The 26,599-nt window shown below is 37.9% G+C and overlaps 1 protein-coding gene across 1 annotated transcript in view; it reads left to right on the top strand.

The window, feature by feature from the left end:
- Window positions 1-23,301, top strand: part of NEK7 (NIMA related kinase 7) — a 68,103-nt gene extending 44,802 nt beyond the window's left edge. Inside the window, 3 exon segments of the mRNA XM_041479526.1 lie at window positions 4,655-4,749; window positions 9,208-9,321; window positions 15,578-23,301. Coding sequence (XP_041335460.1) covers window positions 4,655-4,749; window positions 9,208-9,321; window positions 15,578-15,688 — 320 coding nt within the window. The 3' untranslated portion in view covers window positions 15,689-23,301.
- Window positions 23,302-26,599: the final 3,298 nt, after the last annotated feature.

The raw sequence follows: 26,599 nt of genomic DNA, 5'->3' as shown, positions 1-26,599 counted from the left end.
TTTATATTAGAAAGGGGAATATGATCCAACAAAGACTTCCTACTCTTTTCCCTACAACTCTGTTAGGGTTTTCTTGCTGCTGTTGTTTTAATGGCTGAATGCCAGGCCTTATTCTCTTTGGTGAAATGGCAGTTCTAAGGCCAACTCATGGATCTGTGTGGTTTTTTCTTTGTTAGCCATTCAGTGGATGTAAAGAGAAGTATTTTCATATTTTGGTTACAAAAGGAATCACTTGATCTCTCTGCTGTGGCTGTGCTGTAAGGCTGCAGTGTGCTGTCCAGGCAGGCTCTGCCACCACCGTGGGGATCCCTTCTTGCAGGGCAAAGAAGCAGACCTGCAATCTTCTTAAAATGCTCAAATGCAGAGAATCATCTGCATGGAATTCTGGTCTTCTGTGTTTTGACAACTTCTGTCATTTCTGTGATACTGCTGTCCTCAGCACAGACTATGTTATGTGAGGAGTTTGACTACAAACTCACACAGGTTGTGGAGAATAAAATACCTTGTGAAAATGTGTGCAGATACTCTCCTCTCCTCTCCCATATGGGTCTCCAGTGCAGCAGAGGGTGTGCTGAGGTGGTGGTTTGTAGCACCATTCTGTGAATAGAATAATCTCCTCTTAGATACCCAGCCATACTCAGAGCCTGCACCCTCAGTGTACAGTAATGCTGGCAGGGAGATCTGCAGCTGAGTCATTGCAGGCATCAAGGAAGCTGTGTTAAAATAGCTCTTGTATTTTATGTACAGAAACATGAGATCTCTTACAGTAGGTTGAAAGCTGAAGAGAAATGATTGTGTTGTTATAAAATAACTCAAGATATTTATAGATTGACTTTTGTAGAAGGACTGTTTGCACATTGTGGGCTAGATTGCAGAGTTACTTTGGATAAGTGCAGTATTTTGACTTAGACATCTCCTGTAGCTGTATTAAATAAGTACAAAACTGAACATTATAGAATCAGTAGGGTTGGAAAGGACCTCCATGCTGCTTGTTTGTGATGTGGTTTGTCTGTCTTCAGCATGCACATTCACCTTGTTAAGCATGTTGTATTGAACTCTATATTACAAAATTGCTGTGATCTTATGGACACTGAGTCATTCATAAACTTGTCTTTTGGTTACTGAAATTTGGCCTCTTTAGCCCCCTTCCTGAATTCTGATAGTTATGTATGCCAGTGCATGAAATGTCAGTAATGATTGTGGCCATTTTTAAAACTATGGTCTGTTAAACCTGTCCTGAATGAACCACTGCATTGTTTAGTGTAAGTAGATTTAACATTTACCAGGCAGATTTTTCTCCCAGCCTAAAAATGCTTGATAGCTTTTAGAACTAGTAACTATTTTAGAACTAGTAACTATATTAGACCAGCTTACTATATTTCATTCCACTCCTTGATGCACTTGGTTAACTTTACTCAGATGCATTGTGAGTTATCTAGGTAGTAAGATGGACTAATGATATTATAACTCCCTTTTCTGTAATACATTTTTTGCCTCTGATCCTTCAAATCAGCTCCCTGCTCAGTATTAACCCCAATTCCATTATGTCTATTCCCCCTGCCAGTAACAGGAAGCTTGCATAAAGAATCAACACTTTCTGGATCTACAGCATCTTTAAAGGGAGAGAGCTCCAAAGCAGCAGCAGATTCTGAGGAGATATTGTATTTGAGGAGTTTACTGTTCAGACTTACAGGTTATCACAGGTCTGCAAATGCAGCAAGCAAAACACTGAAGTTACTGATTTTGTTCTTAAAAATGTAGGCACCTCAATGATTTAGCTCATTTTCTTGTATTATCCCACTTCTGTGTCTTCAGCTGAATAAAGGAAGTTAGGAAGTTGCATATCTCTATACTATTGGGATGCTGGTTTTCACTTAATAGTAAAAAAGATCCAGGAAGGAACTGAAACATAGAATCACACTGGTAGTTGCTTGCCAGCAGCACAGCTATGTCCTGAGAATGCTCACTGTGTTAAAAGGATCATTGCAATGCTTTCAGTAGTTCCTGAATGTCAGAATAATGAATCTTTAGTGTCATGTTCTGTTAAAAACAGTTTACAAGTAGTAATGATGTCTGGATCTTCAGGTTGTTTGTGTGATTCTATGAGTAACAGAACTAATTTCAATTCCTCTCCCTAGTTGGCCATTGGGGGCTGCAGGTTGTATTGCAGTGGAGGTGTTACACTAGGCTAAATGCTGTAAAATGGTAACATTTGTTCTTGCTTTTCACTATCGTCAATCTTTCACGGTCATATCAGACCTCTAATGTATCAGCAGGCTTCCCAGAGCTACTGGTTAAAATTACCTTTGCTTTTGGTAGACTATGAACCTTCAAACCTCAGTGTTTTCAGCTGCCCCCTGTGGATTCTGTGAAGCCTCTTTCTGGCACATTACTCACTGCCAGCCACTTGTGTGATACCTCAGAGCAGCAGAGGCACTGCTGCTGCAGCCAGTGAACAAACACGTTACTATTAAACTTATTTCTGTTGTTATATGAATTCTGCCAACAAAGCATCAGAATATACTGAACCAGTGCTTTAATTAATGGATACAAAATGCAGCTGAAATTTTTCAGAGGCATCCAAGCTCACAAGTCGTTGGGGTGTTAAAAATTCAAGAGGGAAATAAAACAGTGAGATAATAAAAATATGAAACCTCTGTCGTTCCAAATGCTTGGTTGCGGTTCTAATCTTAAGATATCTGTCATTAAGTGCCCATTAAAATACTGATGTTTTGCTTCTGGATATTTTGGTAGTTATTTTGGCCATTGTGGTCTACCCATCTGCTTGCCTATTGTTTCACAGGGAAAAGACTGTTCTCAGTTGTGGGTGGATGCGAACATGCTGTGAGAGTAAATGTCTCCCCAGTACTCTCTGGAGTTGCCTTTCCCCAGCCTTTCTCCTTTTAAGCTCGGTTGGCAGCCTCAGTTCAGAGGTGCACGGAGTGCTCAGCCCAGTGCCGAGGGAGGGGCTGTGGCACTCTCTGTGCCTTTCCCAGAGCTGGAAATCTCCCCCAGCACGTTTAGGGGTCCACATCCATTGGAGGATACCACATGGGAACCTCTGTCTTAACCTGTTACAGAAGCAGTTTATGTGGGTTTTCAATGTTGTTTGCCAAGGAGCAGATCAGGTGAAATTATGGGTTACCAGCAGCAGTGGCCTGACCTGAGATAGGTGGTTCTGGGTTTCCCTATCTGAGCTAGGCCCTTCAAGTAGGAAAGTCATTCTCCCTCCTCCTTACTTCCTCATGACATAGTTTGACATGCAGCATTTTTTAAAGATAAGGCACTTTGTCAAAACCCCCTTAACTTTTGGAAATTATTAGAGTAAAATTATCTGATTACTTAAAGCTATTCAACCTTATTATTCAAATGTGGAAGTATTTATATAGTCACTGTATCTCTGTCTTCAGTATTCTTACAGAGATCAATTCTGAATTAGCCTCATCTATTCAGAAGAACAGAAGTGAAACCAGATCCTTGTGTTACAATATGTGAGGTTCATACCACAAAGAACAAAAACGAAAAATTAGAAGTGATTTTAATTGCTGATCGTGTTGCAAGATGTTTGGTCTCAAAATAGGATCAACTTGAATTGACAGAAATCAGCTGGTTTTCATCATCGGATTCAGTGCTTAAGAAAATATTCAAACAAAATCAAAATAAAAATCTGTATAGATCTGTGATTTTTTTTTGCTGTTAGGCAGTCATTTTGGAGGATACAGGGAGAAAGTTGAGAAACAGTGCATTAAAATTGCCATTACCACTGTTTTCCATAACTTGTTATTGCTCTGTCATACATGAAACCATAATTCAGCTATTTCTTTGTAATAATATTTTTATAGAGATGAAGCATCTCTCAGTATTTCTCTGTTCCAAGTAACTTGTGACACAGATGGGTAGGGTTAGATTAAAATCAAGGGGAGAGATGTTCCAGACTATCCAACATAAATTTACTCCGGGATAGTCCTAATAATGCTGCTTTTCAAGAGCAGACATTTCCAGAGCCCACAACTCTGAGGCAGGATCAAGTTGGGACAGGCACAGGTTTGGGAGCTGAAAAGCCCTTGTGGAATTTCATGCTCCAGCTTATGGCTGAGTTGCCCTTAGGAACCTCAGCTTCTGCTGGGCTCGCTGGTTTTCCTGCCCTCATTTCTGAAAGGCCTGAATCTCAGGCTCAGCTTTAATTTCAGCTATTCAAAATGGCTATGTTTTTTAGTTCCAAAACCAGCTTTTTCAGATTTATGTATTCTCAAAGGAAGAACAGAACTTAGGAAATAAAAAATTCAAGCCATGGTGTGTTGTTTCTAGCCACAGTGGTAACAGTTTGGAGAAGTAGCAGGGCTGTGTGTGTAGTACCTTCTCTTGGTTCTCCTTAGGAGAAACAAATTACTTAAGAGGTTCCTGAAAAGCAAAATTTGAAAGTGTTCTACAACTGCATAGCTTGGTAATGAGCAGTGAAAATAAAGCTGCATTGGAAGAAATAGATACTAATCTGTGTATTTTTGTCAAACAGAAGTGTCTTCAAGTATGAGTTGAAATTTTAAGTGTAGCAAAATGAGAAAGATGACAAATATTCTTCTGCTGGGAAAACAGTAATTTAACTACTGCATAACAACAGTAATGTTCATTCAAAAATACTTGTGGTTTTTTGCAGTTGGTACACCTTATTATATGTCTCCAGAGAGAATACATGAAAATGGTTACAACTTCAAGTCTGACATCTGGTCTCTAGGCTGTCTGCTGTATGAGGTAATACTGATATATACAGTGAACTTAATAACACTCTTGTACTTCCCCCTTCCCCTGCCCTCCTCTCCTTACATAACTTAAGCATGTGAAATGTTTTTATTTTTGTTTTACTTGAACTTGCCTTTAAATGGGCTTGCTCAAAGATTTTACAACAATTTCTTGAAGATTGGGTGTGACTGAAGGATTAGTAAATGAATAATAGCAAGCACATGTAAAATTGTTCTAGGTGTTTTCATGGCCTATGATGGTTATATGGTCTTGTTAAGAAATGCATTGAGAAGTAGTAGGACTGATTTGAATATGTAAGTAATGCTTTCAAAAACAGCAGTATAGATACTTTAATACAGTATAAAGACTTTAATCCTAAGTAAAATGATGGAAAAAGTTTATTACTGCTACTAGCTTGGATGAATTCTCCATTTAACAACTTCTGCTGAACACACATGTAATTTTTCTGTTCTTCTCTTGTGATGGCTAAACTGCAATTGTTTAGTTTCTCTGTTGGTATAGTCGAGATTGGTAGGTGACACATAATTTTAAATACCTACTATATTTTGAGAAAATAAAGGTACAGGGCTCATTGAAATGGAGACAAATGAAGGTGTGAAGAACAGGTAGGCTTCTAAAACAAATACATCTTCCAAGTTCTTTACATGTAGTTTCTTGATTAGAAGAAGTAACACTTGTGTTGAATGATGCTGGGGAAAAAAAATGGTTCCATCAGCAATGGCAGAGAAGTCTCCTCAGTCATGTTCCAGGTAGAAACAAATCCACTCAAGTCATTTTTTGTTTACTTACAAGCCACCTGCCTCAGTGGGTCAGCAGAACTCATTTAACACATACTCAGCAGTATCAGCACCTCCTTGTTTATTTTAGGATTGTGCAGAAGACACTGGCAGCCTGTTGAGGTTGGATGTTGCTGCCAGGTGAATCATCTCCAGTAATTTTTGTTTACTTGGTATCACTGACATGTTGCTTTGAATATTAAAAGGACAAATAGCTGTACTGCAAGCCTGCAGTTTACAGATGTGTGTATAGCTGTTGCTTTAAGTATTGGGGATCATTCAAGGAAGGAAGTCCAGCTGCTTGCAAGTATTTTGAAGTTTGAATCCTGAACTAAAACTGAATCCTGTATTGGGATTCCTCAATACCGACCATGGCAGCTGCCTTGAGTTTTAGTGTTTTGCTTTGCATACTTGTGCAAGCCCTAAGGTGGCATAAAGCTAGATGAGCATTTTTCAGTATTACTAATTTTTTGCCCCTGGTTGGTTTACTTGAGGATTTTTTAAAATCTGGAAATAAGCAAATAAAACATTTGAATTACTGTTATATAAAACTCCCACAGTTTAAGGTTAATTTTTCTTTTATGTTATATGAAATTAAATTGCTGGATATAAATCAGTAGTACTTTTCTAAAGAATTTTTTGAGCTTGCTGCCTTAATGCTGGTAGAGTATATTAAACACCTATGTGAATATTACATTTTTCTTTGATGTGGTGGATAGTCCCAAAATACCTAAATAACTCAATTCCTTGATTAACTCAGCATCTTGAAAATCTTGAAATACCATTCTTCTTTGATTTTAGAGGTTTTACCAGGATGCTATTTAAGCCAATACGGGGTAGTGTTTGTTTTCCTTATTGCAAGAATAAAATAATTATTTGGACCCTTGTTGTTGATATGTAGATACAGTATTGGACATTGTCTTCAACTATAGCTTTTAATTTCTTTTTAAGTGCATTTAGTTGATTCTGCAACATACCAGATATTTGTGGTTGGTTTTCTTGTTTTGTTTTGGAAGTTTATCTTGAGCATTTATCTCTAATTTTGAAATTTCAGTTATAGCAAGTTCCAAATACATGCTCAGCATTTTTCTCACTTGGTATTTTTTCTTAATTATTGGAAGGTGGTTACTTAAGGTTCTTCAAGGCTTGTGTGGACTAACGAATGGTGGTTTTAAATCTGCGCACTTTTGTGCTGGCTGTCTTTCTTATTTGTCTATTGCTTGCATTTTAGCATGTTTTATTATGTTGATTTCATGGTGATGTGTGTTCATATGTACTCTGGATCGTCTCCAGCTTAATTGGAAAAAAGCTGTGGCAAGTTTATCACAACTAAACTCTTCAGTTACGTTTTAATGTAGGTTTAAACTAACTTGTTTTTTAAAATCATTATTTCTCGTGTGTATAACAATCTATTCTTCAGTGCTAACTGCGTGGCCAATAAGATTTTGCAGAAGTATGTTTTAAAGTCTGAATTTTTAGAGCCCTAGGTATTTCTGAAACCTCATAAACACTACCAGTGGAGTTTTAATTGATATGCAACAAAGTAGACTTTACTAATTAAAATCAAGATGCTGTGCTTTTGCTACATGGACCTTTACATGGAAAAGTAGGTCTTACACATTTCCTTTTATTGTTCATCGTAGCAATTGCATCCTTACAGGGTTGTAGGTTGGTGGCTTACAGTTCAAAAAAAAAAAAAAAAAAAAGAAAGGGAAAAAAAAAAAGAGAGAGAGCGAGCTGCCACCAGCCCTGAAGACAGACAGTGGGCTTTCGTCCCTCAGACACCCCCAGAATACTAATCAGCAAAGTCAGACCCTGGAGGTCAGGGAGCAAGTCAATCATTCTAGCGATCGTCTCAGTGTGGAGGATCAAATTAGCCTGAAAAATTCAGCTGCTGGGAGGAGAGGGCGAGCAGCTGTCAGGGGCAGCAGCGAGATGCACTAATGAACCAGATGAATAGTGCAAAAGCTTGAAAATAAAAACAGGACAGTTGACATTTTTCATCTGTCAAAGCAGGAGATGCATGAAAATATAGTATTCCTGTTTTAACTCCTTAGGGGACATTCAGAATTTTTTTAACACTCGGCAGCATTCAAACAAAACTACTTTTTAATGAACACCTAGAGTATGAAAATGAGTATCTGTGAATTTATTTAGAATTTCTGCATGCGTACAGACCCTGCAGTTGATTTTTTTTTTTTTTTTTTTTTTTTTTTTTTTTTTCTTCTTTTCTTTTTTGGTCTTCAGCTTGCATTTTTAACATTGTTTTTAAGGTAAGAGACAATGTCATGTAAATACAAAAATAAACATTATCTTAGTAATACAGATTGGGACGAGTGTAGGATGAAACTGCAGCATAATACTTGTTTTGGGAGCTTTAAAAATTTTTTATTCTTCCTCAAAGGTAATATGAAAAAGTACTGAACTATCTGAGAGCAAATTAAAGAGAGGTAAAATAAATGGAAGGGAATTTGGTAATTCTTTTCATACATTTCCCCCTGTGATATTGATGCTTAGACATGAAAGAGTTAAACTTCTATCTGGAAGACCACAAGACAGATGAGAGCCATTTTCAGCTTGTCCTGTCCCTGCTGAAGCTCACTGAGTAGCACAGCATGGACTAGCGTGTTTCACACACACTCTGCCTGTCTGGGGAATGTACACATTGTCCTTCCAAAATCAAACTTATTAGCACATGTAGAAAAGGGTGACTGACTTTGGGGCAGCTCTGCACTCAGAGCAGCATTCGTGCTGCTGCAGTTAAAAGATTTCTTAGGCTTTGAACAGAATGGAGAGGTTGTAAAAGAATTTTTAAATTTCTAATCCAGCTAGCCATAGCATTTGTTGCCATCTCAAATGTCAAGTTGTAACATTGTCTGGAAATCAAGGGTAGGTTTATTAATGCTGGCTTTAAGCTGATCAATTACATAAGTGTTCTGCAACAGATTTCCCTACTTCTGTATTGTAATTGTAAATTATTGCCATAGGTGCCGTCTCTGTGCTTCCGATGGAAGTTTGGGGATTTTTTTTTTTTAAGTATTTTTGAATAACATCCTGAATGATGAAGATTTTGGGCCTGAGATTTTGCAGGTGTAGATGATAGCTTTTTCTTGCTTTCAAAACCCCCAATTATACTGAAGTGTAGTGTCACGGCTGTGGAAGGTTGCAAAATCTGGTATGATTATCTAGTGTTACCTACACAATGCATTGCTTTAGGTTAGATAATGTTTTCCTGTAAGGTACGTGTTTTCTTACAAAAGGTCTTCCAAGGAAAAGTACAGGTTTGGATTTTTTTGGTGTCCCTTGTGGTGCAAGGACCCTCCATCTCAGCAATTTCCCCTCATAGTCTATTAATTTCCCCTCATAGTCTATTAATTTCCCCTCATAGTCTATTAATTTCCCCCCATAGTCTATTAATAAAACCCTAACAGTGTGCAGTTCAGATACTGCACTGTAAGGATTGTGACAGCTATGGTTGTATGGCATAGAATAAGTACATAGAGTGGTTACAGGAATAGTTTTGGAACTTCTGTTATCATCACTGCAGGGCTCCCTCTAAGCAGAGCTTTGAGAGTCATTAAGAATCACTTTTGATTTGTTACTATTACGGTTTATATGACAAAATAGCTTTACTTAAAAACGCAAAAGAAAACTGTACATTTTCTTTAAACAGATGGCTGCACTGCAGAGTCCTTTTTATGGTGATAAAATGAACTTGTACTCTCTGTGCAAGAAGATAGAACAGTGTGACTACCCACCTCTCCCTTCAGATCACTATTCAGAGGAAGTAAGTAATTTTCCTTTTCATGGGCTGGATCCCCAGTTTATGTAAGCTGGCACGCTTCCAGGGAAGTAAATGAACTTGTGTGATTTTATGTTATTTGCAGATTATGCCTATAAGTGTTTGCTTGTTGAACTCACTCAAATGTTGCTGTCAAAACAAGTCTCTCATGATTTATATTTGAGGGTATTAATGATGGAAACGTCACACTGTTAGATTCCTAATTTCATTGGGCTTCCTTGCAAGTATGACAGAATGCTTTCCCAGAATGCACAATGATATGTTCCACATGCCAGGATGGGATAGAGCCTTACATCTGTAGGGTGTTTTTCTAAAAACACAACTATACACGTTTATGTTGCGCAGTAAATTAGTGCACTGGCCCTGTTCCTCTAGGGGCCTGCATTAAAATAGATATAATGTAACTCAGTAGTAAAAACAAATTGTTCAGGTCCCATTTGTCTGCATTATAAAACTGGGATGTGCTGTTCAGTACAATTGAACAGCAGTTCTTTCGCAGGGTGTGGTTCTTGACAAGACTAAGAGTAAATTTCAGAGAAATACAGGCAAACATAATATAATTGAATTCGAACAATATACTCCTGCAAATCTCAGCAGTGGTTGTTTTAAGCTGAGAGCTAACACTTCTTACTGTCATTAGTGCATTTAAGGGGGAGTACTTGCTTTTATAAGCTCTAAAATGAAAAGAAACTAAACAAATATTTTTCTTAGTGTAACAGAATGAAAAAATATAAATGCTTGCTTGTTAACATTCTGAGATGCCAGTTTTGAAATACTTTCCCACTTTGAAAAGAACAGGGCAAACTGATAGAAGCTGTAAACCAAAGAGCAGTTAGTTATTAGTAACCAATTCTAACTGAATTCAGACTGCATGAATTAAAGATTATTTTGAAAACCCAAATAAACACAAGCAGTGAAATACTTTTAATAAATGTAAAGCATGATACAATTTATATAGTAGGGGTTGTAATTCAGAACCTTAAATTTTCTTGCATTCACAGACAGTGATTGGACTATTAATAAAAGATTACTGCTCAGTGTTTTGTTTTGTATTTATAGTGACAGTTTTCCTCTTTTATGAAACCAACTGGACTTAAAAAGATAATTTGATGATGTTACAAAGGATGAAATAATGATTTATTGTGTAATTTATACTCTCTAGCTCTTTGTGGGTTTGCCGATTAGTCATTTTACCTTGGCCATTTTTAATTATTATTTATTGTAGACTCTAAATATGGCAGTTCATCTAACCAACTTCAGAACTGGAGGCCTAGAAATACAGTAGGGTGTGAACAATAATGCAAAATGATAGCGAGAATGTCAGGGGCCGTTCTTTGTTGTGTCATTCATGCTGTCTTCCTTTTTCCATGAAGCACATGAATATTTCACATATCTGCATCCTCATCCTCTATTCTTCTTGACTAATTTTCAGACTGTCTGAATTTGCATTTCACATGGTAGCTGATTAGGAGATGCCGAATGCAGCAGCGAAGCCTCAGCAGGCGGTTTCCATGGTGACCTTCAGCAGGATTTTAATGATGATACCACTAGTGGTTCGTTGAAGTTGGCCTGCCTGCAAGGCTACTTCGCTGCAGCTAAGTGTGAAGTGGGAGATGTGGATTCCTAGCCAAGGGGCAAATATCAAAGTGTGGCCCAGATAGAAGGTCTTAGAGTTTGGGTGGGGAGAGAAATTTCAGCTTTTCCTTACATCTGGATAGGTTTTTTGTTTTGCAAACACATGCAAAGCACAACATGTTACTTTCTATTTATTTCAAAGCAGACATGTACTTCTGCACCTTGGATGAGGCAGTTAGCTACAAAATACATGTAAGTTATTCTTAATGAGAGAATCAGAGCTATTATAGGTATTAAGATAGGTAACAAAACAGTTTCTTAAAAGAAGCCATCAGTTACGGAAACTGTAATGGGAATATTTTTTATGTTCTGCTATGAAGACTTGTGTCTTCACTAAGGTACCTGGAAAACATACATTTATTACCTATTGCACTATTAAACCATTTTTAGCTTGTATGAAAAATACTGTGCTGGCATGAACTGTAAAAAAGAGAAACAAATAAGTGTGATCTGTCATATTAGAATACTGTGCTAAATGTTTCACCTGTACTGGAAATATAGATGTCAAACCTTTAACCAGGTGGGAAGGATACTCAGTGAGCACTAAAGATCAGGGATCATTGAATACTAAAACCCACTTCATTTTTTATGAAAAAGAATTTTCTGAAATAAAAACTTCACTGAGTGTTGATCTCTGCATCCTCTAATATAGTAGAAGTGTAAATACTTTAATTATGAATTATAAGACAAGTACTTTTTCAGTAAACTTTTTGTAAGTAGATTTTAGTGAGTTTCAAGGTGTGACATTTTTTCTAAGTTTTGAAACCTCTGTAGGAGGTTAGTAATTGTGTCACATCTGTGTCATCAGAGAACAGTGTGACAGAAAGATGCACCTTTAGGTGGACAGATGGATAATGTTTTTAAAAACCTTTGATTAGAAATCCTAATAGTCTGAGGTTCATTTTTACAAACTATTGCTTCAGTAGTGCATACAAGCAAAGATTTTCAAATGCTTGATAACACTGGATATCTCAATTTTTTAATATCCCTTAAAAACATCTGGTATTCAGAGTCAGTACTCAGCATTTACTGAAAGCTGTTCTGCTTTTGGGAATTCAAAGCTGGGGCTCCCTTGCCACCTCCAATCAATACTCTTAAAGTCTTGTCAGCTAATATTAGTATCACATTGCTTTCATGATGAAGTTTTAAAATCTTCCCTTTGATTGAGGTGCATTTCTTCTGAAGTCCATTGCCAACCTCCTACCCAGATATGAAAGCAGAAGGAGCCAGCAGGTCCACAATGGTAGTGTTAGCTGCCAGCAGGTCTTGAGAAAAGCACTCAAAAAAAGGCTTTGAGAAGGTTTTATTCAGAGTAAGAATGGTGTTGTGTGTGGTTTTTTAATCCAAACTTCCCTGTATGAAAATTTCTCTACTTCAGCTGGCTAACAATGCAAACTACTTGCCTGTCATATTTCTGTCTTTCCCCACTCCTCCTGACTTGACTGATAATTATTTATTTCATAGCTGAAAAACCTGCTAAAGTTAAAGAAAGTGTGTCCCACTGCTCCAGTGTCAGGCTAAGCTCCAGGCTAAAGCCAGTCACTGTGCTAAGTGCACAGAGGAGGTTAAGAACAATAAGCAGACAAAGAAGTTTGCAGCTTGGGGAGGCAACAGGAGGTCCCTCTGGCTCAGTCTGCTCTGCCTCTTGGCCAGTCTGTGCCAGGTAGTAAAAAATCACTTCTGTCTCTAATGATAGTCTGATTTTAGACTCCCAGTGCCTCTTCCCATGACATTGGTGAGCTTTTCTGATACACTGGAAGTTTTATTAGTACTAGAGGGGCTGACAGATAGATTTCAGGTTTATTGAAATGGATATTCCTGTAGGAGTAAAGGATCAGTGCTATAACCAGTGCTATCCAGTGTCCCAGTTTCAGTCCTGAAAGCTGTGTTCCCATGTAATGTTTCATCCTGTATAGCAGAAGTAATTCACCTTCTTCGGAGGGTTTGCTGTTCAGTTACAAGGCTCAAAAGAGCTCAAGGATTTTGAAATTACTCAGGAATCTGCACTATTGTTGTGCAGTGTCCCAGACATGGTCAGCTCAGCAATCCTGCCTTTCCAGTGCGATTCTGGACCTGCCAGGGGAAGAGGGGCATAGAGATACTGCAGTAATTGCAGTGACTGCCATTTAAAGAGGTCTGTGACAAGGCTTCTCAAGTGCCCAGCAGGTCAATTTCTTGAAGATCCATTTCTGCTGCTCTACAAACAGTCAAGTATTGATAAATAGCTAAAAAAAAACCAGTAGAAAAACCACTCTGCTTCCCCTCTGATGCTGGCTTTGTGGGTTTCAGCCCTTCAAGGTCCTTTATGAAGACTGTTCACTGTATGCAGTTCTGTTGAACTGATGGAAGTCTTCACAGAGAGAGAGAGAAACGTATACCTTCAGGATTAGATATATTTTGAAGATAAATTATACCTGTATTCTCTTCACAAAATGTTTGCTTATTTGACTCTAATTTCAGGCTTGATGGTGTTAGATGTTCCTCAGTCTTTCCTGCTTTCTGTGCAGGCTGTCTGAGGTGTTGCATGGCAAGCTGCTCATTTCTGCTTATACTGTGCCTCCTGCTTACCCTGTGTCCCACCTGCTTCTTCTGCAGGAGATTGTTTGGCTTGCATGTTGATATTACATGCTGGCAATTATTATTTCTTACAGTAGCTAATGATTTCCAGCATTCTGTTCTTCAAACTATTAGGCTAATAGTTTTTATTGCCACTGGCATTGTATTTTATTTATTGACTGCCAGAAGCAATATGATCGCTTTGTAACTCCATTAGTCAGAATATACTTAATGTATTTAAAATGCAAATAACAAGTCTGTTACAGATTATTTTAATATGCTTTGTTTCAATCCGGTAATCTGACCACTATCTTCAGAATTATCCCATTTTTAAATATTAAGCTCTTCTTGCTAAATCTAATGACATAGATTTTATTCTGTTGAATACAAAAAATCTGCACATTATGTACAGTTTATCTGCAAGGGCTAATGGACAAAGCTTTATGGAGTGGTATGCAGTGCTTCTTCTTTAACTTCAGGAATTCCTGTTCCTGTGCATTTAAATTAATCTTCAGAAAAGTGAAAGGAGTATAATTATAATTTAAAATCCTTCCTGTTCTTTTTCTAAAAAGCAGGAGGGAAACTCTCCAATGGCAGGTTTAAAGAGGCAGCCTATGTTCATTTTGAATAATGAGGGTGATGAGGTCGCTCTGTGTTAGTTGCAATAATTACAGATTTTTTTCAATAATCCTACCTAGTACTACTGCCTGGGAGACCAAACCAAATTTGATATATTGCCACAGAAGACTGGATCACAATGTGTTTGTTGGAATGTCTTCCTCCCTCGCCCTCCCTACCTGTCCCCAATGTTATAAGGACATCCAGGAGTATTTGGCAAAGCTATTTAAAAGCATAAAGGAAAATCTTCAGAGTTGGTTAAATTGTTATGGCAAAGCACTGTGAAGATTTTAGTAAGTCAGTATGAAAGAGGTATGTTCCATATTGAAAAATCCTTAGGAGACGCACACAATTTAAAATAGATGCCCTGTCAGAGGGTTATCCATACAATAGATTAAGTTCTAATGTCATAAATTTTTAGGTATATCAGTGGAGGGAGAAAAGCCTGCAAATGTCCAGACAGTTTGTGAAGGCAATGAGAAGTATGCAGGTGCCGTGGAAGCTCTTACTCAGCTTATGCTGAATATGTCTATTAAAAACACCCAGTAGGTTATGGTGCTTCTGGAAACATGGGATTTTCTGATCATTGCGATTTGTTTATTCCCATATAGAGGCTTTTGTGAATATTTGTTTATTATGTGCTTCTTTACATAAAGAACACTATAAACAATCTAATCCTGAGGATACATGTCAGGATGTAATAATCAGAGCTTATGTATTCCAGTATTATGTCTTCAGTGGTGGACAAGTGGAGTAACAGGGCCAGCGTAATACGGTACTTGCCCAAAATACTTTCTCAGCTTCCAGTTTTATGTTCAGATATTTCCGAAAGGGTGGAGTCCTTGTAACAGGTAGCCCTCAGTGGGTTTAATTTGTTCAGTGGCTGAATTGAATGTGTGTGTATTGGTAGCTCCTGGCAGCAGGACGTTGTGGGGGTTAACTGTGTGTTAGATGGAGCACCACTGCCTTTTGTTTGTTGGGCCGTGTCAGGCAGAAATGCCATCTATTGCTGGCTAACTCCTGTACTGGGACCCAATGAGCAAAGCAGCCCTCGTTTACCTTCGCTCTGTGCTCCTTTCGGTCTTCAGGGCTTTGCAGGCACAGCTCTTCAGACACACGGGGAATTTCCTATAAATCATGCGGGATTGGACTAAATGCATGTCTAAAGTTGTATGCTGAAAGCATTAGAACTTGAATTTGCTTATCACTTTTTCTGGCCAGCAGTGCAAAATGCAGAAATCAGGGGAGTGCGTTGCATACTCGTTTGCATAAGGCTGCGTGCAGCGTGTGAGGGAGAGGGAGGGCTGCCTGCGTGCTTGTGCAGAATCGCCGTTTGCCTCATTTTTGCCAGTTCTCTTAATTTGAATGTGATAATGCACAAATCCTGCTTGTAAGAAGGCCAACGCTCCTGTCATGTTCTCTCCCTCTGTAGCTGCGACAATTAGTTAATATGTGCATCAACCCGGATCCGGAGAAGCGCCCAGACATCACCTACGTGTACGATGTAGCGAAACGCATGCACGCACACACCGCCAGCAGCTGAGCACCAGCAGAGCCCCGGCAAAGGAGCAGCAAGAACCAAGTGCTTTCAATAAATCATCCCACCTCTCCGTGTGTGTTACACAAATGTAATTATTTGAAGCTTACTGTTGTGCTTTGAATTGTAAACCAATTTATATACAAGCTTTGTTGTTTTCTGTTTATCTCTGGGTTTTGTATTTTTTACTAACTTGCAGTTGTACAACAGGTTTAAATGTGTAAAGCGTAATTTTAAGATGCTGTGAACCGCTGTTTCCATGTTAGTGGGTTCAAGTATACTTTCTGTAATAACAAAATTGTATTCAGTTGGGCCTTAGTTCTAAAACACAGTTGCACTTTTGCACATGATACAGATATTAGGCTTATTATCAAGAAGCAAAATGTCTGAATCTCTCACCTTTTTAGTAATTTATGGGAAGTATGAATCAGCACAGTTAACTTTATTTTAATCTTTGTTCCAAGAGGAACTTAATTCTTAGAGGATCTTATTATATTTTTTATTTAATTGTAGTTTGCAGTTCTTGCTGTAAGAGTAGACAAGGAATAGAATTCGTTCTCTGCTTGCCAAATGCAGTGGAAAAATAATTTCAGGAAAATTGTCATGCTGAAATTTTTGTAATGTCCCCTTTTGATTTGTTAGTCTCTCTTAATATACAAAACATTTGTTGGAGGTTTTCTGGGAAAATTTAAGGTGTTGATTCAGCATTCGGGTCGTTTTCAATAGACTTGTGCAGCACTGCCCTGGGGCAATGGGAGTCTGCATAGTTGAGTCTTAAAAACATGCAGATGCTTCTTGTAGCCAATAGGGTTCTTTTGTGGCTGTCCTTTGAGCAGGTCTGATTAAAAGATGTGATCTTTAAGTTACAACTTCCCAACTGTTTGTGTATATGTCACTGTTTGTAGATTTTTGTGTTTAAAATAGTGTGAGTGGCCTTACAGTATATTTAAATTTTAATTTTTTTTTTCTAAATACTGAAATCTTTTGGCAAAGATGTAATAGTCCAGTATAACACAAAAGGTATTCTACATAAATATATGATCTTTGTATACTATATCCTGAGACTTAGTTTTATATTTAGCAGAAGTAGATTATAGCTTTTATGTTTAAGAGAAAGTTGCCATGCCTTAATTTGGAAAATAATTATATATGCAAACTATCTTACAGATACTATGTTAGTTTAAAAGGAGATTCTGATTATTTTTGTTAGACCTTAGTGCCTTTTGGGGTATGCTTATATAATATTTTCATCGTTAAGGAAGGAATGTGGCTAGTTTTAAAATGTGGTAAAAATGGAGAGTGAAATGAAATTCCTTGAGTTTCAAGACTGAACTTTTTTTACAGAACTGTCAAAAGGTAATCATTATCAGTGATAGCAGCTAGGGAGTTGTTACTGTCAGTGAAGTCTTTTTCTTTACGTGGGTAAAAAGTTAGTTGAAATAAAAGCAGACGTATGTACATACATATATAGGTTCTAGATGCAGTCACATCCAAGCATTCTCAGATTTCTTTTTTTTTTGCTAGTTTGTTTCTCTGTGCAGCTGTAATTTTTATTTGATACAATGCTCAAAGAATAAAAAAACATTTGTGGAGTTTGTGTTCAAGGGGAGGGGTCAGGGCTGTTTTCGGTTTTGTATTTTTTAAAACTACAAATACTATGAAAATTGGGTTTGGAAAAAAAAAGGGGACATTTTTAGATGGTATGTGCCTGATCATTGGTTTATCTTAATACATACTTTTTTATTTTTTGGTTCCAGGTTTTGTAGGAAAAAATGTATGAAACTGTAGTTTTATTTCTCACTTCTGTGTGCACTTAACCTTTTAGAACTTCAGTGGAACAGTTTGATGGAAAGAAGTATTGGAGAAATTTTGGTTTCTGTTTTGCAACCTCTAGATTTGTTTTCATTTATTAAATGGTTATATAATTTAAAACATTATGGTTATATTCTGTAACAATGTTTCACGTGTCGTAGAATGAAATGCTTTGTATTGAAAAAGGCAGTACAATATTTGCTTGACTCCCAGAATTAGTTCTCAATATGCACAAGTACGCAAATATTTTTTTTCTGAAATGTGCTAGAACATTTAAAATAGTTTAAAACATTTAAAAATCAAAAACCAAAAAACTCCCAAATGCAATGCAGGCTATTTGTAGCTAATATTGTGCATAAAGTATTGAACTTTTCCTGCCAGAAACTGCTGATAGATATCCCTCCCCTGGAAGGGTATGTTGAGTAAAAGAATAATGAGTTAAGAGTTAGCAGATGTGCATACGTAAGCATTTAAATTTTTTTTAGTAATGTGGGGTTTTTTTTAGTATTTTTGATTAAATATTGTGCTGAAGAAAAGAAATAGTTGTTCCCGACTTAAAATCTGTGAAATGAATGGTGCACCTGACTTTGATACTAAACTCTATGATTAAAAAGCCAATGTGGGTTAATAGAACTGCTTACATAAGTGGGGATTGTAGAATCTCTCGCTAAAGTAAAATACCTAACTTAAAAATTATAAGTCTTGTTATAACACTCCAATGTATACTATGTGCTTATAAAATATTTTCTTTTCTAAACCACCATCCTATTTTTCAAATGTTGATGATAACATTTGGCACTATTTATTTTAAGCTATGGCATTATGTGTTTATTTTCTTTACAGAAAAAATGTTACATTTCTACCCAAAATGTCTGACCAGCTCCTTCTTTTATTTCAGTAATGCTCCAGTATTAACTTGTGTCAGGAGTCAACTTTTTGTGCTTTGAATGACATTGCATAAAATCCCTTTGTCTCGAAAGCTCTCCTGCTGTGCCGTAGTCCAATAGAAATAAAACATTCAGATATTAAATGTAATGTCAAAATTATAGTGTTTCTATGATATTTTTTCAAACTTTTCTTTTTTAGAGATATATATGTGTTACAGTAGATGCTGCCTATTGTGTGGACAACTTACTGCTTCCAGTAGTTGATTCTAGGTGAGATTTCTTGACTGTAACAAAAGATAGTACAGTAAAAAAAATAAATTTTTATATTATTTGTTAAAAGATTATGTAAGAATACTGCATCCGATATGTTGTGTGTTTTAAACTAAAATTTTAAACTACAATTTTAAGCTAAATTTAAAATAATTTTCAATATTAAAATATGTGATAAAGCATAAAAACAACAAAGAACTCCCATTATGGCCCCAGTCCTGTGAGCTCTTGTTTATATTTCAGCTGGTTTTTATGTAATTTCAGTAATTTTGAGTGAACCACATCTACACACATGAATTAACAGTAATCAGTAGGGTAGATAGAAATGTTGTGCTCAGCTCACTTTTTATACTCTCTGTGTGTCACTGGTTTTGTAGCAGGGAATAATTTGGTTTTTTTCCCTTATTTTGTTGCACTCCTAATGATCCAGCTCCCAATTGTATGAGCAGGCAATAGAAGTGTGTTGTCTTTTTGTAATGAGCAGAAACTTTAAAAACATGCCAGTATAGCAAAAGATGAAATGCAGTATTAGAAGTGTCTGGGAAGGCTGGTGTTTTATTCATGCTCATGATTAAGAAAGCCGTAGAGTGAAATTCTTGACAGAGGCTTGGAAACGGAGAAGAACTTTTATGCCAGTGGTTCTCAGATAACTCTGAATGGGACCCAAAATCGCAGTGATGTTTGTTTGCAGCAATCTGTCTGCTTAATCTCTTATCTTTGCTGTTACACAGTGTGGTGAGAATCTTAGCAGCTGAGTTGGAGTGTTGGTGAATGCTGCATTGGCTGTGTGAGCTGGTAGGAGCAGGAGGTGATGTGAGGGAGGGGCAGCAAAGGCCTTCTGGTCTTGTTTTGTGAAGACATAAAGGTGCTGGATGGCAGAGGTCAAATTACTGGTTTTTCATAATTTGTAATAGTCTTTAATAGTCTTTATCTACTTCAACAGTCAAAATTTTCCTGAGTCAGCCATATCTCCACATTATCTAGCCAGTGGCAGTGTTGGCAGTGGCCTTTGAATTTCTGACCTCTGGTTTGATCTGGGTGAGTAGATCTTTGTGGCAAGGATGGAAATAGAGGTGTGGACCCTGCTTGGTGGGGTGCTGCTGATGTTTCTGAACATTACTCAAATATAGATGTTTAGAGTTTTTTTTTAAACTTTATTCCTTTCTCTGATGCTTTTTAAAAAGTATTTTCCATTCATATTGACCACTAAAGTTCTGTGACTCCTGACTTCTGCTTTTGCTTTGTCAGTCCAGTAGCCTCTTCCTGGTTTGAAGTACTCTGTCTAGTTTTCCTAGTGGTCATTAGTTTGCATCTTTCTTTGTGTGTTTGCTAAACTCAACCTATTTCAGTTTCATCCTTCCCCATGGGCAAGCCCAGTTCCTTTCCCCTGATGAGTACTTCAATCCTTTGTTCTTCATCCTGTTTTTCCAGCCCAGTGCCTGTGATTTCTAGTTTTAGATAGATTTTCTTACTGCCTCAATCATTCCCATGACCTTGTCTTTGCTAAATACTGTTCACTTTATTATCTCTCATTTCTAAATTCCCTTTCTCTGATCACTACCTGCTCTCTTTCAGCTTATCTGTCTTTCTCTCTCCTCTACCCTGTCACTCACTCCTTTTGGGATCTCCGGTCTATTAACCTTTTTGACTCCTTCGTCTTCACTGCTGCCGCCTTCCTTCATTGGCCTCACTTCTTTTTACTCACTGGTCTTTATTTTTATCTCTGTCTGGTTCTCTGTACATGGTTTCTTTGGCTGCTTCTCACACTGCCCTGTTTCCATTCCTCCCTCCAGATATACTCTCTTGTAATTTCTTAATTTCCATTCCAACCTTTCTGAATATCTGAAGAGTGTGTCAGCACAACACAGCTTTGGACTCAGCTTTGCCTTACCTACTTCAATGCTCTTCCCAAATGGACTTTAAAACCACTTTTATCTCCCCTTTCTTTTCTTGTTGAGCTTGCTTGCAGATCTGCAGTTCATATTAATTTTCTATTCATTCTTGATACAAAATCTTCAATCCTGATTTTGTTGCATGACAAGATCCTTTTCAAAGTTATTTTTATTCTCATGATCTGTTTCTGAGCTGAGATGTTCTTCCTCTTAACTGTGCAAGTTTGCCCTTTTTGTTTCTGTATCTTGTATACCTCTCATTCCTTTCATTGAATTACTTCTTCCTTCAGTTGCAGCCAAGTTTCTCCTTATCTGTCTCTATGGGGGTGGCACTATCATCATAACTGTTTCTGGTTTTTAATACTTTGTCCTTTTTTCACCCTCTCATCTTTTTTCATGTACCTAAACACCCTCTCTCCAGTTTGTTTTTGGGGTTTTTTTTTAATGTTGCACTTCATTTGAACACCCCAAAAATCTAGTGCTTCTCCCCCCTAGTCTGGTTCTCCCATGGTTCTATCTCTGGATTATTCCTTTAGTATCCAGCCAGCCTCAGATCTGTTCAAATTCAAAGGTCTAATTTTTATTTCTGACTCCCTCTAGACTATTTTCTAACATCCCTGACAATTTTACTTGCCTGTTTTCCAAGGCCACAACCTTTCTATCTCTGACACTTTTCCCATGCCTGCGTATCAAATGTCTGAGTTAGATGTATCAGAATCCAGCCCTCTTCACTATCTGTTCTTTCTTATCTTTTATCTTCACTGATTTAACCTCTGTGTCATTTTGGCTTCTTTTCTCCCTTCAAAGTATCAAAATTGACAGGACTTAACTGTCATTGGGCTTTCACTGTTTTGTGTGCTGAATGAAGAAGGAACTCCACCAAATTACTACTTGTTTTGTGTTTTAAAGAGACCTGAATCCCACAAATCTGATCTTATTTCAGTACTGTAGAGTTGGAATAGATTGCTTCTCCAAGTACATCAGACGTCCTTGAATTTGGGCCTTTAGTTTTCTGTCATAAAGAGATAAAGAGATTTTTCCCTTAATTGCTTTGTATTTACTGTGTGTAACTTTGTCTTGTCTTGTTGCTGCACATACAACTAACAGTTGTTTTCCTGCTACAGCAACTTGATTTCAGTGCTTTTAACTATTGCTTGAAATCAGAACGTGCCTAAGAGCTTTCCTGGCTGGGCCCAGAGTTGGGCACAACGCTCCTCTCTGTTGCTGTGCCACCCGGACCCTCCAGGTGCAGGAGTGAGCTCGCTGCTCTGCTGCTTCTCTGCCCACGCTGCCCTAACACAAAGCCAAACCAAAGCTGCCTCTGTGGTGGGTGCACGGTCTGACTTCACACTTCTAGCAGGCTTTCAGAGGTGGAAGATCTCTGTTTGCAGAGATTCACTGTTGGTTAAATTGTCTGGCCTTTGACTGCTCATAATTATCCTGAGGTATGTTGGGATTGAGAAATTAAAATCTCTGTAAACCGAGAAGTTTGGTGTTTTGGAACGGGTTTGTAGAGCTGAATGTTACATTTGGTGTTGGTATACACACATTTGTTGGCTTTTTATGTACACCAGGGTAATTGCCTTGTTTTAGAGGATCAGTTGTTTGCTGGCACAAAAAAATTTCTAGCACTTTTCAGGTTTTATATTTATTCATTGTTGCATGCCTGTGTCACTTTGTGCAGCTAGTTCTTCTACAGCTGCCTTAGTAATGGGTGTCGGCCTTAAATCTTTGTCTAATTGCAATTTTCTGTCACATGAAATTAAAAATAGGAAATTATTGAGTCCTTCCTGATAGTTTCACTTGCTTTTCATTTAAACCCTAGCAATAGAGGTCTCAGCCAGGAAGAGAAGTGGTCCCCAGGATAAAACAGATGTTCTGGGATTCCTTACTTCCTTTCCACCTCCCAGTCCCTGTTTTTCTGGCTTCCCTGGGATGCTTGCAGAGGATATGGCACTGCCAGTGTATCGAGGGCCAATAGAAACTTTTTCAGTGTGGACAGGAGATCTCCAAGTTGAAGATGACTAGGAATATATTTGGGATTGTTATATGGCTGATAATTGCAAATGTGTAAAGAGCAATTAAATCTGTTTGCTGTTACAAAAAGAATTTTAAATTATGCAAAGGCCTTTTAATGTGGTGTTGGTCTTCTTCAGTAGACTTAATTTGCTGCTTGTTTCTTTGATTTCAGTCATGCTGGACTGTTGTAAAGATTCATTAAAGATGAGTGTTGTTTTCTGTTGGGAGTGGGGAAAACAAGAGGCATTCACTGATTTTTTTGTATTTGGCTGCTGACTGTGCTTGAATCAAATTTTGTAATGATTCAGATTGGAGTGGATGTTGAGAAAGGTCTCTAGTCCATCTTCCTGCTGAGAGCTGAGTCAGTGCTGAATTCAGAGCAGGGCTTCAGGCTTCAGTAAGATCTAGAAACCCTCAAGGGAGGGTGACTGAGCATCTTCTGTGGGCAGGCTGCTCCAGTGCCTTGCTGTAAACCTTTTTTGCCTTGTGTGCAGCCAGAAACTCCTCAGTTACAAGTTGTGGCCATTCTTTGTTCTTCTGCCAGTCCTCAAATGTTCTTTATATTGCAAAAAGGTAAGTCAGGTATTGGGACAAAGAGAGAACTTAGGATGTTTTATTTTCTGAAAATTTGTAATGGCTAACAAATATGTTCACGTAGTACTTCTGCTCCTGTATGATGTGTACACCATATTCCTTTGCAACTCGAGTGTAAAATAAAACTTTTGGCAGTAAAACTTGATACAAACGTTCCGTGGTGTTTATGGCCTGGATTTTCTCTGTTGTTACCTTTCAAATCTGCTAAATGTTTCATGACAGATCATGGTTGTGCCCACCATGGTGAAGCAGGGAAGTTGGGATTCTGAAAATAACTCTGCTTCTATTTTCTGGAGCCTGCTCTGGGAGAGGGGGCTTAGCACTGGGATGGGAAGAGGATGAAGCCAGCAGGTGTCAGATCACTGCTGGTTGTGGGAACCTTACTTTAAACTCAAGTGTTGGTGGAAACTTGCTTGGAGAGATCTGTCAAAATTTGAGGAGGAAAATGACTGGAGCAGGGTCACCTTTCAGAGCAGTAGTTTTTGAGGGTTTTTTTTTGTAAATTTTGCCCTGTATTAAATAAGAACTTGAAACTTCTGACAACAAACTTCTTGGGAGCAAACAAAGAGTATGAAAAATAGATTCAGTTTCGAATCTGTCAAGTTCTTTGAGGAAACTATTTCTGTAAACTAAGAATAATTTATTGATGTTATATCATTTTAAGAGTTACCAGTCTGGCAGGAGGGTGGTGGTGGCTGTGTAATTCTTTTTTGAACACTTTTTAAAAAGGGTTCAAAGGTTAAAAAAAAAAAAAAAAAAAAAGAGTGACAGATGATTTAGAGCTTTTACTCTTGTGGGAGAATATTTGAGAATGTAATTACCAAATTTGGTGTGCATTTTTAATTTTTTAATGGCTTTTAAAGTCAGTATGCATTTTTATCAATAATAATTTTTGTTCCTCATTCTGGAACAAGTCATTATTTTAGATTGTGATTTCTGCATGATGTGATGTATTAGGAGTAAAATTCTTCCTGCTGTACTTTTCCTTACTGGCATAGAATTTTCCAGAAGTGTAGACAGTCTAGTTGCACTGATTTCAGCCTCCAAAGATGGATGTCTTGCTTGAGTCTGTGGTGGAAGGCAGAAGCGCTGCTAGACAGGCATATGACAACTTTCTGAGGACTACCTTAAAAACTTTTATTGAGTTGGCAGGGTAGAAAGGGATCCTAAAATGTTACTGTGGAGTGTTTTTAGCGTTGTGGCTTCTGAGATAGGCTTTGGAAATATGGGGACCTTCAGCTGCAGGATGCACTGGGCTGAATTCCAAGGAAAGGCTCCTTGTCCTTTCTCCTTTAGCTGAGAGGTCTAGACTGCATGTCTGGGTCTGAAACAGAGCCTGGCTGAACACTCTTGCCTTGAGCAGGAGAGTTTTATAGGTAGTTTGCATAGAGCGTCCAATAATAATGTCAGTAATTTGAAGAACCTTGTACAGTTATCCCATTTTCATAATTCAGTTGTTCCACTCCAGAGCATACATGGATACAGAGATGACTTTATCTGCTCCATCCTTTTATCATATAACAGGACAAGAGTTCCCCTGTTTTGTGTTGTATTTTCCTGTGGTGCGTTTTTTTGTTGTTGGTTGTTATTTTTTGGTGGTTTTTGCGTGTTTGCCAAACATTTCTCACCTTAAAGCGATAATAAAAATTCTTCCATAAATGTGAAAATTTGTATACATTTACACACACATAAGCAAGGCTTACAAAATGCTGCATTCTGCTTTGTAGCAAACCTTTGTAAGTGGATCTGTAGTCACACAGATGCCGTTGGCTGCTCCTAGCTGTCACATGGCATCGTTGTGAATGTGAACATTTTTCTTTTTTCAAATCTAAGGGCTGATCCCAGGAACATAAAATGCAAGGTGTATGCCTTTAACAAAAAACTCCTCATACTGCAAAATGAGGCAATTACTCGGCTTTTGCAGAGCCCTGTGCCCTGTGTGTGGGTACCTGTGGTAAGCCTGGCCCGGAGCGAGGCTGGCGCTGGCTCCAGCATCATTAACTGGGAGCCTGCTGACACTGGCCATTGATCCAGCAGCCAGCACGGGGCCTCTGGGCTGCTGGGTTTCCTCCCCCAGCTCCTGCTCCTCCCTGGGGATAACCTATTGGAAGGAATGACCCACTTGCCTGGAGTTTGGAGAAGCAATGGGCAGTTCACTGTGAGTTGTCAGCTCAAGCAAAAGGGCAGAGGATCGTGTGGGTGACCCTTATCTGTTATTGGTGTTCTGTTGCTGTAACACTGGGCCATCCCTCACAATGTCACAAATCCCAGGAAGACCTTGTGAAACTCCACCAGTGCAATAACTGGAAAGCTTTCATCTTTACAGCGGTAATGATACAGAAGGGTGGTGATGGTTTTGAGCTAAAATGCTTTTTTAGAAAAGTTCTGCCCGTTCAGTAAGTGTTTATGATGGTAAGCAATCTATTTATAAAACTATATTTTATTGGAGAATTACTTTATTTTTTGTTTTCTCAGAGTGCGCATGTTGATGACAATGGTCCCAAATGGATAGAAACAGATAGATGTTCAAGTAATATCCATGAAATTGAACATATTACTTCTCATAGGTACCATATTCTTCTCATTTATTGTTGCCTTCAGTCTTGGATGTTTTCTGTAAACAGCACTGATAGCTTTAAAAACCATCACAGGTTTTATAAAGGCAGCCTACACATACACTGTGCATTCTAACACGGGGTGGTATGAGAATTTTGTGCATGTTTTGCAATTAATGATTTATATTTCTTTTTCTGTATGAAAGTTACTTTAAATAAAAAAACATACAATGTCTAATTTAAGAGTAGTATCCAAGTGCCATTATAATGATCAGAATCCCATTGTAACTTAAGTGGTGTGTCTGTGTGAGAATATTTTCTGTATTGAGCAAAGGTACATCTGCAGTGTGTTGCCTCACAGCTTGATTTGGAATGCTGGCAGCCATTTGCCTGCAGCAAAGCACCTTCCAAATGTATAACTTCTTGCTTTATGGGGCTCTTGTTGAAATTTGGCCCTTTTATTTCCTCATGATATTGAATTTCTGGCTTTGTATAGGACCATCAAGCTTCTGCTAAAAGGACTAGAAAAAGAGAGTAGATCATAATTGTAATTTATTTCACAGTAATTGAGCATAAAATTCTGTGCTTAAAATGCAGTCCTAAAACACAACTTCCTTTTAAATCAGACACTCTGCAGTTCTCTCATAAACTTTAAAATATTGTCAGCATTATATCTTTACATACTTCATAGTTTTATGTAATGAAAACTTGAAATAGAAATTCTGTTGGAGTGCATGAAGTGCCTCAGAGTTTAAATTGCAAGAAATCAATCGTGTTCTTCAGACCTCTCAATAATTGTCTTTATATTCATTCTTTAAGGTCCTAGCTAAGTTGAAATGCAGTATTTCATTCCTGACATTTAATCCATTAAAATGTCCTTGGAGATGT

The sequence above is a fragment of the Pyrgilauda ruficollis genome, unplaced genomic scaffold, assembly GCF_017590135.1.
Source record: "Pyrgilauda ruficollis isolate IOZ18807 unplaced genomic scaffold, ASM1759013v1 scaffold49, whole genome shotgun sequence".
Taxonomy (NCBI): Eukaryota; Metazoa; Chordata; class Aves; order Passeriformes; family Passeridae; genus Pyrgilauda; species Pyrgilauda ruficollis.
The sequence above is the reverse complement of the archived record's forward strand: the minus strand, read 5'-3'. Positions and strand labels throughout refer to the sequence as shown.